General features: G+C 35.9%; 2 protein-coding genes and 1 pseudogene across 2 annotated transcripts; 2 read left to right on the top strand and 1 right to left on the bottom strand.

The window, feature by feature from the left end:
• The first annotated feature begins 1,284 nt into the window (after positions 1 to 1,284).
• Positions 1,285 to 2,757, top strand: LOC149219872 (amino acid transporter AVT6E pseudogene; annotated as a pseudogene).
• A 2,410-nt stretch (positions 2,758 to 5,167) lies between these two features.
• LOC149219873 (amino acid transporter AVT6E-like) lies at positions 5,168 to 6,470 on the top strand. The gene is made up of 2 exons (XM_089384503.1): positions 5,168 to 6,207; positions 6,369 to 6,470. The coding sequence occupies exons 1-2, from the start codon at positions 5,193 to 5,195 to the stop codon at positions 6,410 to 6,412; spliced, it is 1,059 nt and encodes a 352-aa protein (XP_089240629.1). The 5' UTR covers positions 5,168 to 5,192; the 3' UTR covers positions 6,413 to 6,470.
• An 8,278-nt stretch (positions 6,471 to 14,748) lies between these two features.
• On the bottom strand, positions 14,749 to 16,038 carry LOC149219874 (uncharacterized). Its single transcript, XM_089386940.1, has 2 exons — positions 15,586 to 16,038; positions 14,749 to 14,891 (listed from the first exon to the last, which is right to left on the bottom strand). Exons 1-2 carry the CDS (start codon positions 16,036 to 16,038, stop codon positions 14,838 to 14,840), a joined length of 507 nt encoding a protein of 168 aa, XP_089243066.1. The 3' UTR covers positions 14,749 to 14,837.
• Between the last annotated feature and the right edge of the window lie 2,065 nt (positions 16,039 to 18,103).

Here is an 18,103-nt window from a genome sequence, read left to right on the forward strand (position 1 = left end):
GCACACTGAACAACATCTCGACATCCCTCCCTTGGTGGGAGGCACCACCAAAGACAACAAAGAGCTCATCTAGATTGCCTCCAAGGACTTTGATCCTTCTTCCTAGTTTATATCATGTCTATGCTATATTGTTATTTTGTTCCTATTATTTATTTACATAGCTAATTAGGCCAACCTCTTAGCTTTTGTATGGTAAACTTTGTTTCTCCTAACACTTAGTTACCTCTTACCTCTCTATAAAGAGTCAATTTAGATTTGGTTTGGTCTCCCCAATGAAAGACTCACTTAGAATTTTGAGTTTAATCTTGTAATCCCAATTTTAAAAACAATACCATTTAAAAAAAACAAAACACACTAAATTACACATATTAAAATTAATTAAAAATAAAATCTATACTATATAAAAATTATTTCTTACCAATAATTAAGTTTATCTCATAAATACATCAATAAAAAATAAATAAACTTATATGCCCTATTTTATTCTTTCAAAAATATTCAGTAATGCACGCAATACTTACAAACTAACCTAAAAAGTTTGTAATGTAAAGTGATGGATTAATCTATGTTGCAGTAATGCACAAAATACTCACAAACTGATCTAAAAAGTTTGCAATTGCAAATCTATATATTAATTTGTCTGTAATTTTGAGATAGGTTACAATACGAATTTTATAAATGCTTTATATATATATTTTAAATTTTTGATGTTAAAAAAACCGAAAATTTGTTTATTTGTAAAGTGTTGTTATTAAAATTATATAAAACTCCATTAAGTTTGAACATTCCATAAAATAATTTTAATAATAAAAATAGTTCTCAAATCCATCCATCAAATTTAAATGGATAATGTGATAAATTTTGATTCCATACCAAACCATTAATATATATTTTATAAATATATAATTTATACATTATTTGTATATAAATATATGTATAATATAACTTTATTAGGCTGATAGGCCTTCCTTTGGAACAGACTTTCGTCGTTCCTTTCGCTCTCGTGCTGACACGTGGCATCGGATTTTGAATGGCTCCTTTGTTCCTCATACTGACACGTGGCATCAGATTTTGAATGGCTCCTTTGTTCCTCATACTGACACGTGGCATCGGATTTTGAATGGCATAACCAGGAGTTTTTCAGTCTCATGCAGCTAGCGTCAGAATAGAGCGGGACAGTTCTGCGAGGGAGTGGTTCTGCGAGGGAATGGCGGGTTGTGTTAACTTCCTGCAGTTATCTTCCACCTTATGCATTAACTATTCTGCGGTTAGAGTAGGGTAGTAATGGCGCATTCTCCAAACCTCTCGCCAACAGAGCCTTTGCTGCCCTCTCTCATTCGCAATTCCACCAGGTACACAATGCAGGGCCGAATAAAGCACTCGTTCATCGAGCTGCAAACGCAGGACATATTGTTGGACAACGAGGCAGAGATCAAGAAGTCTGTCAATGGGGTTACCTCAAAGGCATTGCTTTCGGAAGACAGTGATACTTTACCCCTATTGTCAACAGAAAAATTAGGGATAGCAGAAGTGGCGTCTGGATCTGGTATCCCTAGTGCAGTTTTCAATCTGGCGACGACTGTAATTGGTGCAGGAATTATGGCACTGCCTGCAACAATGAAAGTTTTGGGTCTGCCATTATGCTTTGCAGTGATAATCCTGATGGGTATTCTCTCGGAAATAAGCATTGAGTTGCTGGTCGAGTTTTCTGTTCGCCTGAAAGCTTCTAATTATGGTGAAACTGTTGAATCTGTTTGTGGGCACTCTGCCAGGGTTTTATCAGAGATTTGTATTATTGTAAACAATGCAGGGATTATGATTGTTTATTTAATTATCATGGGAGATGTGATGTCCGGATCTTCGCATCACCAGGGGCTTTTTGATCAATGGACAGGAAAGGAAGGGTGGTGGAGCGATCGGAGACTGATAGTTTTCATCACAATGGTATTTGTTCTGGCGCCTCTCTGTGCTCTTAAGAAGATAGATTCATTGAAATTCACATCTGCTGCATCTGTTGCACTTGCAGTTGTTTTTGTTGTTTTGTCATCAATTATTGCCTTTGTTAGGCTTATAGAAGGCAAGATCGAGAGGCCTCGGCTGCTTCCTGATGTTGGGTCCAAAAGGGCAATTTTGGATCTTCTCATGGTAATCCCAATCATGACCAATGCATACATATGTCATTTCAATGTACAGCCGATCTATAACAAAATGCAGGATAGAATGCCTGCTAAGATGAACAGGGTTGGAAGGATCACCACAGTGCTGTGTGTGTTGGTGTACGAATCTACTGCAATATCAGGTTATCTTCTATTTGGGCAATCTACAGATTCAGATATTTTGTCAAATTTTGACAAAGACCTTGAAATTCCTTTCAGTTCCATTCTTGATAAAATTATTAGGGTTGGATATGTGCTCCATTTGATTCTTGTTTTTCCTGTGATCCATTTTTCACTTCGGCAGACAATGGATTGCATGGTCTTCAAGGGATCGAAGCCCCTCTCTGAGAGCAACAGGAGGTTTGTCATCTTGACTATCACTATTTTGGTTTTTCTTTACATGGGATCTACTTTGATTCCCAATATTTGGGTAGCTTTTCAGTTCACAGGAGCAACCACAGGTCTATCTTTAGGTTTCATATTTCCTGCTTTGATAGCCCTGAGGTCTCACCCCAACCAACGAGAGGAAAGCTTAGGATTAAGGAAGAAGATTCCCATGTTTTTAGGATTCTTCATAGTGTTCCTTGTCAGATGGTTATGACTTTTGCACTAAATATATACTGTTTTTTTTTTTAAATCTTTTGGAGATTAAATAAATCATTTCTTTAGGCCCCTCTTATTTTAGGCCAGTAATTTCATGCTTCAAGAGTTGCAAACTTGATTAAACTAGGAAATTAGTAACAGAGGTCTCAGGTGAAAGAGGTAGTACAAAGAAACTAATGAAATTGATATTTCAGTTTCACAGACCTTCTCCACTAAATACTCGTAGAATTAGTTTATACAAACATTAGAGTCCAGTTCCTTGACTATATGAAATACTAGGCATGAAGTGAAACATGGCATTGGTGGAGGACTTATTTTCCAGTTGATGACTGTCGTCAAACTGGGTTGTGCAAGATTATAAATAAGACACTATATCATGTCCATTCTGACAGGCATATCAAAACATTCTTTTACCCTTCTGATTACAGCAAAGAACCTTTAGATGTGATTCTTCAAATGTTTTGGATCAAATCATGTTGCTAGAACACACTCATTGAGTTCTCTATTGTTTCTGATTTCTGCCAGAGCTTTACTGGCATATCTGACTGAAAAGTTTGAACTTTATGAAATGAGTAGTGAGTTTTATTCTGAAATGAACTCTATTGTGTATTTGTTGAGTACTTGTTTTTTCCTTTATTAGCTACCAACATACTTCATTCACAGCAACAAAGGTCGCATGAACGAACTTCTATTAATCGTATTTACAGTGTACTTATTCACAGTGCTCTACTGCAATAATTGTGTATGTTTATGCTCTTGCTGCTCCAATTTACATATCTTTTTTGGCTCCCTGAGCTTTCTTACAATTCTTCGTTCTTGGTTGCAGGAATTGACCTCGACAATGTCAATTAAAAAAAGAACTTCAAGGGTTTTGAAGGCAGCGAAGAGTGTTTTTAAATCTTATAATGGGACACGACTATTTTATGTTGGGTTCTTTTACTTTTCCTCCTGTGGCTCCTTAAATGCTCCTTTCCTCGTTGGTATCTTCGTGTATCTTCTTGCTGTAGTCGGTATGCCCATCTGTGTCTGGGCAGGAACAAGTTTGGATTTTCCTGATCCACTACCCACTCTTCATCGTCTCTGTAAAGCCCGTTATCTATTGGGGGTTTGCCTGTGGGTAGACTCCTGAAGGGTATTCTGTTTCAAGGCTTTGCATAACAGTTTTAGGGAGGATTGATATCTGAGTATGTTGGGCAGGAACAAGTTTGGATTTGCTTGATCAATAGTAATAGAAGGCTTCCTGATGGAAAAACAGACAAGTATTCTGGACAGAGATGTAACTTACAGGTAAGTCTTTGTTTTATTGTATTTCGGGTGTGTTTTCTCTACAATATATCAAGGGAGTTTCGTTTTTACTGTTCATTCTTTTCGGGGCAAAACTAGTGGCAAAGCTCAAGACTCAAATATAAGTCGTGTTAATCAAGAATTTTCGTTGATGCTTACAATTTCACTTATAGCTGCGTCGGTAACCCAGTGAACTCTCCAAATCAGCTCATACTCACCTTTTAGGGTGAACAATTTTAACTCATAAGTTTGCCTTTGCTTGTCCTGAAGATAAGGCAGATCCTACCCTTGAGTTATTGTGTTATTGTTCTACTGTTTGAATTGGGTCTTTCTAAAGGGCTTTCTTTCTTTTACTGTTTTTGGAGTTCGGAGATTTCGAGAAACAAGTCTCAAATTTCTGTGGACCTCTGTGAAAAGGGTGTTTCCAAGGTGCTTCTCTTTCCGTGTTAGTTTTGATAAAGGTTGAAGTTAGTCAAGGGCCTTTGTAGTCCATATGAAGTCGGTGTCTTTAACGCTTTATGCGTTCAACGTGAATTAATCAGCTGCTTTTCAAATATTTAGGAATTAAGAAGGCAGCCTGCGTTTTAAATTGCAGTGGTTGGAGGAATATGTCCCAAGGGACTGTACATTACATAGTGGACTTCCTCTGGCTTGGCTGCCAGTTCCGAGGGGTAACTATTCTTCCCAACTTGCTTTGTGACTTGCACCTGGCGTTGAATCTCATCCCAGGGTAGACCATAGTGGGAATGGAACCTTGGTGGATGGCTGAATCCTCTGTCAACCTGATAAACATACCAAATCCCCATTAGCAGTCTGAAGCTGTTTTAAGTTTGTGGAATAGATCTTTCATGGGGTTACTCTTTTGTTAAATTACCTTCCTTTGGAACAGACTTTCGTCGTTCCTTTCGCTCTCGTGCTGACACGTGGCATCGGATTTTGAATGGCTCCTTTGTTCCTCATACTGACACGTGGCATCGGATTCTGAATGGCATAACCAGGAGTTTTTCAGTCTCGTGCAGCTAGCGTCAGAATAGAGCGGGACAGTTCTGCGAGGGAGTGGTTCTGCGAGGGAATGGCGGGTCGTGTTAACTTCCTGCAGTTATCTTCCACCTTATGCATTAACTGTTCTGCGGTTAGAGTAGGGTAGTAATGGCGCATTCTCCAAACCTCTCGCCAACAGAGCCTTTGCTGCCCTCTCTCATTCGCAATTCCACCAGGTACACAATGCAGGGCCGAATAAAGCACTCGTTCATCGAGCTGCAAACGCAGGACATATCGCTGGACAACGAGGCAGAGATCAAGAAGTCTGTCAATGGGGTTACCTCAAAGGCATTGCGTTCGGAAGACAGTGATGCTTTACCCCTATTGTCAACAGAAAAATCAGGGATAGCAGAAGTGGCGTCTGGATCTGGTATCCCTAGTGCAGTTTTCAATCTGGCGACGACTGTAATTGGTGCAGGAATTATGGCACTGCCTGCAACAATGAAAGTTTTGGGTCTGCCATTATGCTTTGCAGTGATAATCCTGATGGGTATTCTCTCGGAAATAAGCATTGAGTTGCTGGTCGAGTTTTCTGTTCGCCTGAAAGCTTCTAATTATGGTGAAACTGTTGAATCTGTTTGTGGGCACTCTGCCAGGGTTTTATCAGAGATTTGTATTATTGTAAACAATGCAGGGATTATGATTGTTTATTTAATTATCATGGGAGATGTGATGTCCGAATCTTCGCATCACCAGGGGATTTTTGATCAATGGACAGGAAAGGAAGGGTGGTGGAGCGATCGGAGACTGATAGTTTTCATCACAATGGTATTTGTTCTGGCGCCTCTCTGTGCTCTTAAGAAGATAGATTCATTGAAATTCACATCTGCTGCATCTGTTGCACTTGCAGTTGTTTTTGTTGTTTTGTCATCAATTATTGCCTTTGTTAGGCTTATAGAAGGCAAGATCGAGAGGCCTCGGCTGCTTCCTGATGTTGGGTCCAAAAGGGCAATTTTGGATCTTCTCGTGGTAATCCCAATCATGACCAATGCATACATATGTCATTTCAATGTACAGCCGATCTATAACAAAATGCAGGATAGAATGCCTGCTAAGATGAACAGGGTTGGAAGGATCACCACAGTGCTGTGTGTGTTGGTGTACGAATCTACTGCAATATCAGGTTATCTTCTATTTGGGCAATCTACAGATTCAGATATTTTGTCAAATTTTGACAAAGACCTTGAAATTCCTTTCAGTTCCATTCTTGATAACATTATTAGGGTTGGGTATGTGCTCCATTTGATGCTTGTTTTTCCTGTGATCCATTTTTCACTTCGGCAGACAATGGATTGCATGGTCTTCAAGGGATCGAAGCCCCTCTCTGAGAGCAACAGGAGGTTTGTCATCTTGACTATCACTGTTTTGGTTTTTCTTTACATGGGATCTACTTTGATTCCCAATATTTGGGTAGCTTTTCAGTTCACAGGAGCAACCACAGGTCTATCTTTAGGTTTCATATTTCCTGCTTTGATAGCCCTGAGGTCTCACCCCAACCAACGAGAGGAAAGCTTAGGATTAAGGAAGAAGATTCCCATGTTTTTAGGATTCTTCATAGTGTTCCTTGTCAGATGGTTATGACTTTTGCACTAAATATATACTGTTTTTTTTTTAAATCTTTTGGAGATTAAATAAATCATTTCTTTAGGCCCCTCTTATTTTAGGCCAGTAATTTCATGCTTCAAGAGTTGCAAACTTTATTAAACTAGGAAATTAGTAACAGAGGTCTCAGGTGAAAGAGGTAGTACAAAGAAACTAATGAAATTGATATTTCAGTTTCACAGACCTTCTCCACTAAATACTCGTAGAATTCGTTTATACAAACATTAGAGTCCAGTTCCTTGACTATATGAAATACTAGGCATGAAGTGAAACATGGCCTTGGTGGAGGACTTATTTTCCAGTTGATGACTGTCGTCAAACTGGGTTGTGCAAGATTATAAATAAGACACTATATCATGTCCATTCTGACAGGCATATCAAAACATTCTTTTACCCTTCTGATTACAGCAAAGAACCTTTAGATGTGATTCTTCAAATGTTTTGGATCAAATCATGTTGCTAGAACACACTCATTGAGTTCTCTATTGTTTCTGATTTCTGCCAGAGCTTTACTGGCATATCTGACTGAAAAGTTTGAACTTTATGAAATGAGTAGTGAGTTTTATTCTGAAATGAACTCTATTGTGTATTTGTTGAGTACTTGTTTTTTACTTTATTAGCTACCAACATACTTCATTCACAGCAACAAAGGTCGCATGAACGAACTTCTCTTAATCGTATTTACAGTGTACTTATTCACAGTGCTCTACTGCAATAATTGTGTATGTTTATGCTCTTGCTGCTCCAATTTACATATCTTTTTTGGCTCCCTGAGCTTTCTTACAATTCTTCGTTCTTGGTTGCAGGAATTGACCTCGACAATGTCAATTAAAAAAAGAACTTCAAGGGTTTTGAAGGAAGCGAAGAGTGTTTTTAAATCTTATAATGGGACACGACTATTTTATCTTGGGTTCTTTTAATTTTCCTCCTGTGGCTCCTTAAATGCTCCTTTCCACGTTGGTATCTTCGTGTATCTTCTTGCTGTAGTCGGTACGCCCATCTGTGTCTAGGCAGGAACAAGTTTGGATTTTCCTGATCCACTGCCCACTCTTCATCGTCTCTGTAAAGCCCGTTATCTTTTGGGGGTTTGCCTGTGGGTAGACTCCTGAAGGGTATTTTGTTTCAAGGCTTTGCATAACAGTTTTAGGGAGGATTGATATCTGAGTATGTTGGGCAGGAACAAGTTTGGATTTGCTTGATCAATAGTAATAGAAGGCTTCCTGATGGAAAAACAGACAAGTATTCTGGACAGAGATGTAACTTACAGGTAAGTCTTTGTTTTATTGTATTTCGGGTGTGTTTTCTCTGCAATATATCAAGGGAGTTTCGTTTTTACTGTTCATTCTTTTCGGGGCAAAACTAGTGGCAAAGCTCAGGACTCAAATATAAGTCATGTTAATCAAGAATTTTCGTTGATGCTTACAATTTCGCTTATAGCTGCGTCGGTAACCCAGTGAACTCTCCAAATCAGCTCATACTCGCCTTTTAGGGTGAACAATTTTAACTCATAAGTTTGCCTTTGCTTGTCCTGAAGATAATGCAGATCCTACCCTTGAGTTATTGTGTTATTGTTCTACTGTTTGAATTGGGTCTTTCTAAAGGGCTTTCTTTCTTTTACTGTTTTTGGAGTTCGGAGATTTCGAGAAACAAGTCTCAAATTTCTGTGGACCTCTGTGAAAAGGGTGTTTCCAAGGTGCTTCTCTTTCCGTGTTAGTTTTGATAAAGGTTGAAGTTAGTCAAGGGCCTTTGTAGTCCATATGAAGTCGGTGTCTTTAACGTTTTATGCGTTCAACGTGAATTAATCAGCTGCTTTTCAAATATTTAGGAATTAAGAAGGCAGCCTGCATTTTAAATTGCAGTGGTTGGAGGAATATGTCCCAAAGGACTGTACATTACATAGTGGACTTCCTCTGGCTTGGCTGCCAGTTCCGAGGGGTAACTATTCTTCCCAACTTGCTTTGTGACTTGCACCTGGCGTTGAATCTCATCCCAGGGTAGACCATAGTGGGAATGGAACCTTGGTGGATGGCTGAATCCTCTGTCAACCTGATAAACATACCAAATCCCCATTAGCAGTCTGAAGCTGTTTTAAGTTTGTGGAATAGATCTTTCATGGGGTTACTCTTTTGTTAAATTATTTGTCTGTTATCTTTTTCTTCAGAAAACCATATTTCAATCTGAAGTCGCTCCACTGTGATTATGAAATGGGTGTTTCACTTGTCCACAACATGTTACTTTCTAAGATTATCTGGCAATTCGCTAGGATTAGTTATATCAGAGTGTTGTGCTATTGGATTGGTGGTTATTTCCAAAGGTCGGTACATCCTTATTTAATGGTTAATGTTCAGTGTATGAGAAGGATTGTGCTATTGGATTGGTGGTTGTTTCGAAAGGTCGGTACATCCTTATTTAATGTTAATGTTCAGTGTATGAGAAGGATGGATGCCAATCTGAAGTTTTGTACAGCTCTGTGAAATCGTTACTTACAAAATTTATGCACATCTTGGGGAATTATACTGTCGGTGGCACTGTTCCTGACATGTGCAACGCTGGCACTCATATCCCTTTTTGGGCTCCACTTAGCTGTCTAAAGGAATGATCCATACACCTGCAATGAGGATTCTTCATAGGACCCTGAGTTGCACTATTACTTTACATGCAGCATTAGCATCCATATCCTAAGTTTTTGTATATCCTTATTTAATGGTTAATGTTCAGTGTATGAGAAGGATGGATCCAATCTGAAGTTTTTGTACAGCTCTGCGAAATAGTTACTTACAAAATTTATGCACACCTTGGGGAATTATACTCTTGGTGGCACTGTTCCTGACATGTGCAACAAAATTTATGCACATCTTGGGGAATTATACTCTCGGTGGCACTGTTCCTGACATGTGCAACGCTGGCACTCATATCCCTTTTTGGGCACCACTTAGCTGTCTAAAGGAATGGTCCATACACCTGCAATGAGGATTCTTCATAGGACTCTGAGTTGCACTATTACTTTACATGCAGCATTAGCATCCATATCCTAAGTTTTTGTACATCCTTATTTAATGGTTAATTTTCAGTGTATGAAAAGGATGGATGCCAATCTGAAGTTTTTGTACAGCTCTGCGAAATCGTTACTTACAAAATTTATGCACATCTTGGGGAATTATACTCTCGGTGGCACTGTTCCTGACAAGTGCAATGCTGGCACTCACATCCCTTTTTGGGCACCACTTAGCTGTCTAAAGGAATCATCCATACACCTGCAATGAGGATTCTTCACAAGACCCTGAGTTGCACTATTGCTTTACATGCAGCATTAGCATCCATACCCTAAATTGGGCACCATCTAGCTGTCCAAAGGAATGAGCCACACCCATGTTTTTAGGATTCTTCATAGTGTTCCTTATCAGATGGTTATGACTTTTGCACTAAATATATACTGTTTTTTTTTTTAAATCTTTTGGAGATTAAATAAATCATTTCTTTAGGCCCCTCTTATTTTAGGCCAGTAATTTCATGCTTCAAGAGTTGCAAACTTTATTAAACTAGGAAATTAGTAACAGAGGTCTCAGGTGAAAGAGGTAGTACAAAGAAACTAATGAAATTGATATTTCAGTTTCACAGACCTTCTCCACTAAATACTCGTAGAATTCGTTTATACAAACATTAGAGTCCAGTTCCTTGACTATATGAAATACTAGGCATGAAGTGAAACATGGCCTTGGTGGAGGACTTATTTTCCAGTTGATGACTGTCGTCAAACTGGGTTGTGCAAGATTATAAATAAGACACTATATCATGTCCATTCTGACAGGCATATCAAAACATTCTTTTACCCTTCTGATTACAGCAAAGAACCTTTAGATGTGATTCTTCAAATGTTTTGCATCAAATCATGTTGCTAGAACACACTCATTGAGTTCTCTATTGTTTCTGATTTCTGCCAGAGCTTTACTGGCATATCTGACTGAAAAGTTTGAACTTTATGAAATGAGTAGTGAGTTTTATTCTGAAATGAACTCTATTGTGTATTTGTTGAGTACTTGTTTTGAAGGATAAACCTGTAAAATGAGTGCTTATGTGAAAAATAGAACAGAAGATCTTGACTGCATTTGTGACATATTTGCTGGAGTTCTTTAGTGTTGTCTCATAAATAAAGATCACACTGTAATGATTACCCACAACTTGCAAGAAGAGCCCTGGATTTTAGTTGTTGAAGATTATCGTTTGGGTGTGATGCTTAAATTCTATAAGTTGATCAGAAGAAATGCCAAAATCATAATGCAGATCTAATTTCAAAGAACGTTTGGTAATAAATTTTCTGGTCTCCAGCTTCTGCATTAAGAATTGTTTGAGTTTACTGCTCCAGGATTATCTATGTGTAGAATTTCCATACTTGATGTTTTGAATCACACTTGATTTCGTTTTCAGGAAGGAATAAATCATGGGAATGATAACAGAATGACAGTTAATTAGTATTGATAGTGAAGGAAATAGAAGCTTACTTGGGTCTTAAGTAAAGCTGCTCTAGAGGGTTGTATCAGTTGGTTGAAAGCTATGTTGCACTGGTTTTGGGGATGGAGGAACGACAGGGACGAGTCCCCGAAATGGCTAGAGTGCACCCCCAAATTTTCACGGGACGGCGGGTTGGGCACGACAATTATATATATAAAACATTTGTTGTTGTTTCAAGCTTGTAAGCATAACAAGCTATACTTTATAGTATTATCTCAAAAAATTTAAAAAAAGGTTGAATGACGTTCCATTATTGGCCACTAGACATAAGCTTTAGCTAGAGGAAACTTAAATGTGACTACTTTAAATTTGTAATAAGGTCCATGAACAATCTATCAAATAGAATTGTCTTTACAACAGTTTTTTTCCTCAAATTTCTTGTTAATGATGACTATGTTAAACATAAAAGACATTCCCTTTTCAATAGGTTTTGCAAACTTTTACATACTGGTATCAAAGACACATTTATTTATTTTCCTGGTTTGCAAAATTATATATAGATATTTATTGATGACTCAAGTAATTAATTTTACTATTATTTGCTTATAAAATCCTGAAAAGGAATGTGTTTGTCTGGCCGTTTGAGTAAAGAAGTTTCAACTCTAATATTTTGATTTTAAATTTGAATCATATATTTAATTTTATTGTAAATTACAATTTCTTTTTCTAAATTAAGATATTTTTTATTTTGATATAAAAAAAATGTATGTCATTTTTTTTTTCAACCTTAAAAAATATTTTTAATTTCAATATACATTATATAATTTAAAATCATATATATATATATGTATATTTTTTTTATTTCATTCTACACTATATAATTTCTATTTCACTTTAAATTATAAATATAGATATTAAATTTTATATCAGCCTACTGCCATCTTTCATCATATATTGGGGGCATACACAATTGATATCGATCACATATAATGAAAAGTCAATGCTGCAGAATCCACGACTCAACCAGCCCTTATTAGGCTGATAAAATAACAAGAAAAGAACAATACAAATATATAAGTTGGGCTGCTTTTACTAAAAGAAGAGCTGGGTAGCCAGAGGCAGTGCCCATTGGTCTCAGTGAGAACTTTAAATGAATCACCTATCCATAAGTGGAGTATACACAATTGATATCAATCAGCCCAACCTATCCAGGTCTCGCATGCATTTTTGCAAGCTTATTAACAACTAACTAGTGACATTGTTTATAGGGCTTTTCACAACTAACCTTCTGTGATAAAAACTTTCATCTTTATGTTTATGGGGTTTTTCACAACTAACAAAAACTTTCAGTGTAATGGTATAGTTTGAAAGTGACAACACCATTGTGAATATTTATTAATAATCACGGATGGTAATGCTTATGGGGCTTTTTCGCAACTCATTTTTTAGCTTAAAATTGATAATACCATTGTGATAATTTATTAATAATTAGTAACAGTCATCGTTATGTTTATAGGGTTTTCACAACTTACTTTTTAATTTAAGATTGACAACACCATTGTGACAACTTATTAATAACTAGTGACGGTCATATTTATGTTTATAGGGTCTTTCACAACTTAACTTTTTAGCTTAAAATTGACAACAGCATTGTGACAACTTATTAATAACTAGTGACAGTCATGTTTATGTTTATAGGGTCTTTTACAACTTAACTTTTAGCTTAAAATTGACAACGCCATTGTGACAATTTGTGACAACTTATTAATAACCTGTAATAGGCATGTTTATGTTTATAGGGTCTTTCACGATTTAAAAACAAATATCGTTAATTAATTCCTCTAATACTACAATTGCAATTTTTGTAATTATTGGTTTCAATAGGGTTAGATGTTACCTTAGTTGGCATTTCTATGTTTGGAATAAACCATTTTTGGCTCCCATGGACTACAACTAGAGTTGGAATAAGGAAGGATCTTGATGAGCCTTTTGTGTCATTTCTGTGAACTAGCTCAATGAAGTTGTGCTACTCCCAATAGAGTATATATCCCTCCACCCATTGCAACATGGATTCAACATTCCATAAACAAGTGAACATTGAGAGAACATACTTGCTTTTACCCTTTGATTCTCCCTTGTGCACCTTGAGTGCCAATTTAGAACATTGTCGATTACCCTATTTAGAACAACTCTCCTATTCCCAATCTCCATCATAAAATCCATCATTTCACCCTTGTGAACAAGTATACGTAAGCTCTAATCTATTTTGGTTTGCAATCTCAATTGTCGTGTGTGGAGAGGTGCTTTGAATCTCTTAATGGGAGATATTTGTAGTGAAGCATTAGATCAAAAAAATAATTAAAACAAATCCATAATGCCAGACAAATTTAAAAAGAAAAAATTAATAATAAAAAGTAAAATGTGAAGTGCATAGGGCATAGAATAGATGATGACATGGTGCTCTTTTAAGGCACTCTGTGGTGAAAAGTTCCAGTTTAAAACTCTATGGGCAAACATCTAATCATGCTAAGGGTTGGTGTGTGGTCTTCAGGTAATTTTAACGACTTTGATGCCCTTGCATTGTGGCTACTCAAGCCACAGGTTAAAAATGTCAGTTATCCCATAACTCACATTACCTAACAAACAAACAAAAACAATTAAAAATTAATAAATAATATTGTATTAAAAAAATACAAAACAATTAAAAAATAATAAATAATATTATATTAAAAAAATATTAAAATTAACTGAATTAAAAATAATAAGAATTAATAATTAAAAAGAAAAGTACCTCAACCACACACTCCATTACACATTATAATGACACTCCATTACACATTATAATGGAACTCCCTTAATTCCAAAGTTAAATTAAACGTATCTCAAAGTTAAATTGACCAACTCTCTTAATTCCAAAGTTAAATTAATTGTATCTCAAAGTTAAATTGACCAATTTCAGTTTAGGCATGAATTGTTAAATAATATGTTATCATTAGAAATGACTATATATCAAATGTAGGTATGAAATATTAAATAATATGTTATCATTAGAAATGACTATGATTATATATGAAATGTATGTATGAAATAATGCGAAAAAGGTTAAATTTAACATGAAAATAGAAGGAAATAATTCCATTAAAATGTTAGTACATGATTTTTATATTAAACGGAAGTCAAGGAAAAAAAACCAACCATTTTGTTTAGTTGATAAAAACATATTATTTTAAATCTAATAATCGTAATGAGAAGTAAATTGTGAAATTCATAAATGTTAACCATTAAATAATTAATTGTTAATAATTTTTTCACAACAATAGATTTAATTTGTAATTATTATATTTTAAAAATTATAATATATATTATTCATTTTTGTTATGGGGTCCTTCATTTTTATGAGCTGAATACATATCTATAAATGCATTTTTTTATCATTTTTCCAATTTCTATACTATTTTTCTAATTTAAAAAATCTATCGGCCTCTTTTTGCACTTTTTAGGGCAATTGCTAGTAAATATATAATTAATATATTATCTATATAAATATATGCATAGGAGGATAATGGCTGAGATTTTCTCGACCTGTAACATTTTACATGTGCGATTACAAAGGAGAATTATAAGCATGTCAAAATATGAAGTATCTCACAGAAAAAGAGAATACAAATATTCTAGACTAAGGTGTAGCTCAAATTTGGGTTGTCATACTCTGCTCGCCGAATCCATTGCAGATCTGAAGCGACCCCACATTTCTGCCTGCGTGCAGCAGTCAATCCATTATCAATTTCAGTTAATTGCCATCCAAGAAAATATATTTACATATATTTCATAACCACCATCCAAAAGTTTCATGTCCTTGAATAACTATAATTAAAAATAATTAAAATTAAATTAAATCAAGATTAAATCAATAAAAATAATGGAACATCGAATATTATATGTAGTTTAATTTTTAAATTAGTGGGCTTTTTAAATTGGTCAGCCTTTACTTGAATATATCATATTTAAGGTTTATTTATCTGTTCTGGTCAGAAGATTTTTCTCTCAATCTATCTATCATTCATAATCTATCATTTTTTGTCTTGACAATGGATCCCTTTGGGGTTCGAAATGTCAACATATTGAACATAATACTATGGATAATCCGGATCATAATTTTCCAAAAATTTACCACAAAAGCTTAAAGTTTAACCCAAATTCTAATTTTAAAAAAACAAATTAATAACATAAATTTTAATTAGACTCATAAAACACTTAATTAGTGGTTTCAATCCTAATATATAATTTATCGGAAACACTTATTTGTACCACGAAAAAAGCAAATTGATAACATGAATTCTAGTTGGACCTCTAAAACACTTATTGTATATATTTGTGGGTAAAAAAACGACCTCTATCCAAAAATTCCTAAAAATCTGAAAACTTAAATTTGAATTGTATACCCACTTACAAGGAACTCAGTGCTTTTCTCCACTGCTCTCCTGCTTCTGCATCTCTTCCTACTCTCAGTCATCATGTGATTTTGAACTACAAGCCTCTCCTCATCTTGAAATCCAGAGTCCCCATCAACTTTGAAACCAAAAAGTTGATGCTGATCATCGCCATAGTCCCAGAGACCTAATCCATCCGGGGCATCATAGGAACTAATTAACTGATCATCCATTACTCTGTGCTTCGCCTTCCCGGGGATCTCTTCCCATTTGAAAGGCACTGAACAGAGGCTACCTAAAGGCGGAGTCTTTGTCCCCAGGGGCTCCGAATAAAAATCCCTGGACGATATGGGCAGCCTGAGAGAAGTAGCACCAGAGTGATTATTATTAATGGAGCCTTCCTCAGAGTCCAGCTCGAATGCAGCACCCTCTGTGACTGCAATGTTTTGTTCCTCCGTGTGATTGGTCGCCATAGTCTCTTATTAATCTTCTTCCTTCTTTGGATATATATATATATATATATATATATATATATATCATGTGCTTGCAGCATTCGTCCATAAAATTGAATCAAACAGCGGCCACCAAATTCAGTCACAAAACAAACTTGACCGTGCCTGTCACTAGGCTTGCGTATAACAACATCTGGCATTATGGGTCTAATTATATCAATGGAATTTCTACCAAAACTCATTGCAGGCCACCAATATTGATCTGAAAATCGGCCAAATGCTTTGAAGAAGAAAACAGCTAATTGCGTGATCAGGCTTCTTGTCATCGCAGTAGAACCTAACGCAACCGGTCGCAGTAGATTGTCCATGTGTCTGCAGTTCGCCACTGCTACGACCTTCGCATTTCACTTTGTGATAGATTCAAGCTATGGCTTGGGTAGTTGGCCAAACTCTATTTGCGACTCAAATTTGACTTTAGAATGGGAGATGCAACACTTGAGGGAACACAATCTAACATGTATTAGGTCGTTAACGCTTTGACATGTCTTGTATTCTTGTGTTCATGGTGGTTATTTAGTTACATGGTTTGTTCTTGTAGATGTATTGAAGATGCCATACTTTGAGGGAATAAAATCTAATATGTATTAGGGTAGTTGATTTTACCTTTTTTTTTATTTTTATTTTTGGTTCACGGTGTTTAGTTATATAGTTACATGGTTTGTTATTGAATTGTTTATTTTTAAGTATGTAATATGTTTATGTAAATAGTTGAATAGAATAATATAATATTTTGTTTTTCAATTTTTAATATAATATAATATTAGATTTGGGTTTAATTCTCATATGAGGGCTAAGAACACGAGAGAGCTTTGGGTGTTGATATTCAAAAGAGTAGAGGATATCATTAGAGTAGTTTAAAGATTTTTGGCTTTCTCTCTCACACGAGGGTTAAGAATATGAGAAAGCTTTGAAAGTTGATCTTCATAAGAGTAGAGGATATCATTGGAGTAGCTTAAAGAGTTTTAAGTATAGGATGCATTTCAAGTGATAGAAAGTAATATTTAGTTCTAAGAAGTGTGATTTTGGTGATAACAATAAATATTATTACAATAATTGTTATTTGAGTAAGCATGGAGCAACAAGAGTTGGTGGAAGAATTCAAGGAGTTTGGTAGGAGATCCAAGTTGGAGGTTAGTGCTAGAAGGAAAACTCATAGAGAGATACTTTGATGACAAATCAAGGTGTGTCTAGTGCATTTCCAGTAGAGGTGTTGTTCCTATTCCAACACTGCAATGAGAAGCAAGTGGATTATGATATGCCTTTGGTACTAAAGAAATTAGTCAAAGAATGGATTTTACAATTGTTAGTTGTTATGTTGTGAAGGATACTTTTTCCTTAGTGATTTGAGTGACAACCCTTTGTGTAGAAGAATTCACCACTGAAAGAGGATGAAAAGGAAGAGGGACAACACTACAATGAGAAGCAAGTGGATTATGATATGCCGTTGGTGTTGAAGAAATTAGTCAAAGAATGGATCTTGCAGTTGTTAATTGTTATGTTGTGAAGGAGACTTTTCCTTGGTGATTTGAGTGACAACCCTTTGTGTAGAAGAATTCACCACTAAAAAAGGAGAAGGGAGAAGCTCAAGTCCAAGGGACCATGTCACTTTTCTCCATTTAGAAATGGCCTTATAAATTATTTTCAATGACTTCAACATGGCTAGTTGAGCTTGTATGTAAAACATTGGCATTTGTGTTGTCTGTCACCCCCTCCCTTTTAGGAGTACCTATTAGGAATTTTTCTTCAATGATCCACATCACCTATAGTGATCCTAATGATGTCATTCAACATTCTCTACACACAATAGCTTGGAAATGCCTCTTAGATCATTCTAAGCTCATTTAATGATATTGGTTCCCAATGCATATGAGGTACACTTTTCCATTGCTTCATATATAGTTATGTTCAATGTATTTGGCATGAAAGTAGGGATCATGAATTGAATCGAATAATGAATCATGATGCTTGGAAGCTATCTCTTTTTCCTTGTTGACCTTGGTGGTCATCATCAATTTCCTAGTCTAAG

Source organism: Pinus tabuliformis, chromosome Q (assembly GCF_031772625.1).
Source record: "Pinus tabuliformis cultivar Carrire ecotype Pingquan chromosome Q, CPIR1, whole genome shotgun sequence".
Lineage (NCBI taxonomy): Eukaryota > Viridiplantae > Streptophyta > Pinopsida > Pinales > Pinaceae > Pinus > Pinus tabuliformis.

Coding starts and splice junctions, on each gene's coding strand:
- LOC149219873 (XM_089384503.1), top strand. CDS start 5,193: ATGGCGCATTCTCCAAACCTCTCGCCAACAGAGCCTTTGCTGCCCTCT. Junction 6,208..6,368: donor CGAATCTACTGCAATATCAG/GTTATCTTCTAT, acceptor TCACTTCGGCAG/ACAATGGATTGCATGGTCTT.
- LOC149219874 (XM_089386940.1), bottom strand. CDS start 16,038: ATGGCGACCAATCACACGGAGGAACAAAACATTGCAGTCACAGAGGGT. Junction 14,892..15,585: donor AGAAAAGCACTGAGTTCCTT/GTAAGTGGGTAT, acceptor TGCTGCACGCAG/GCAGAAATGTGGGGTCGCTT.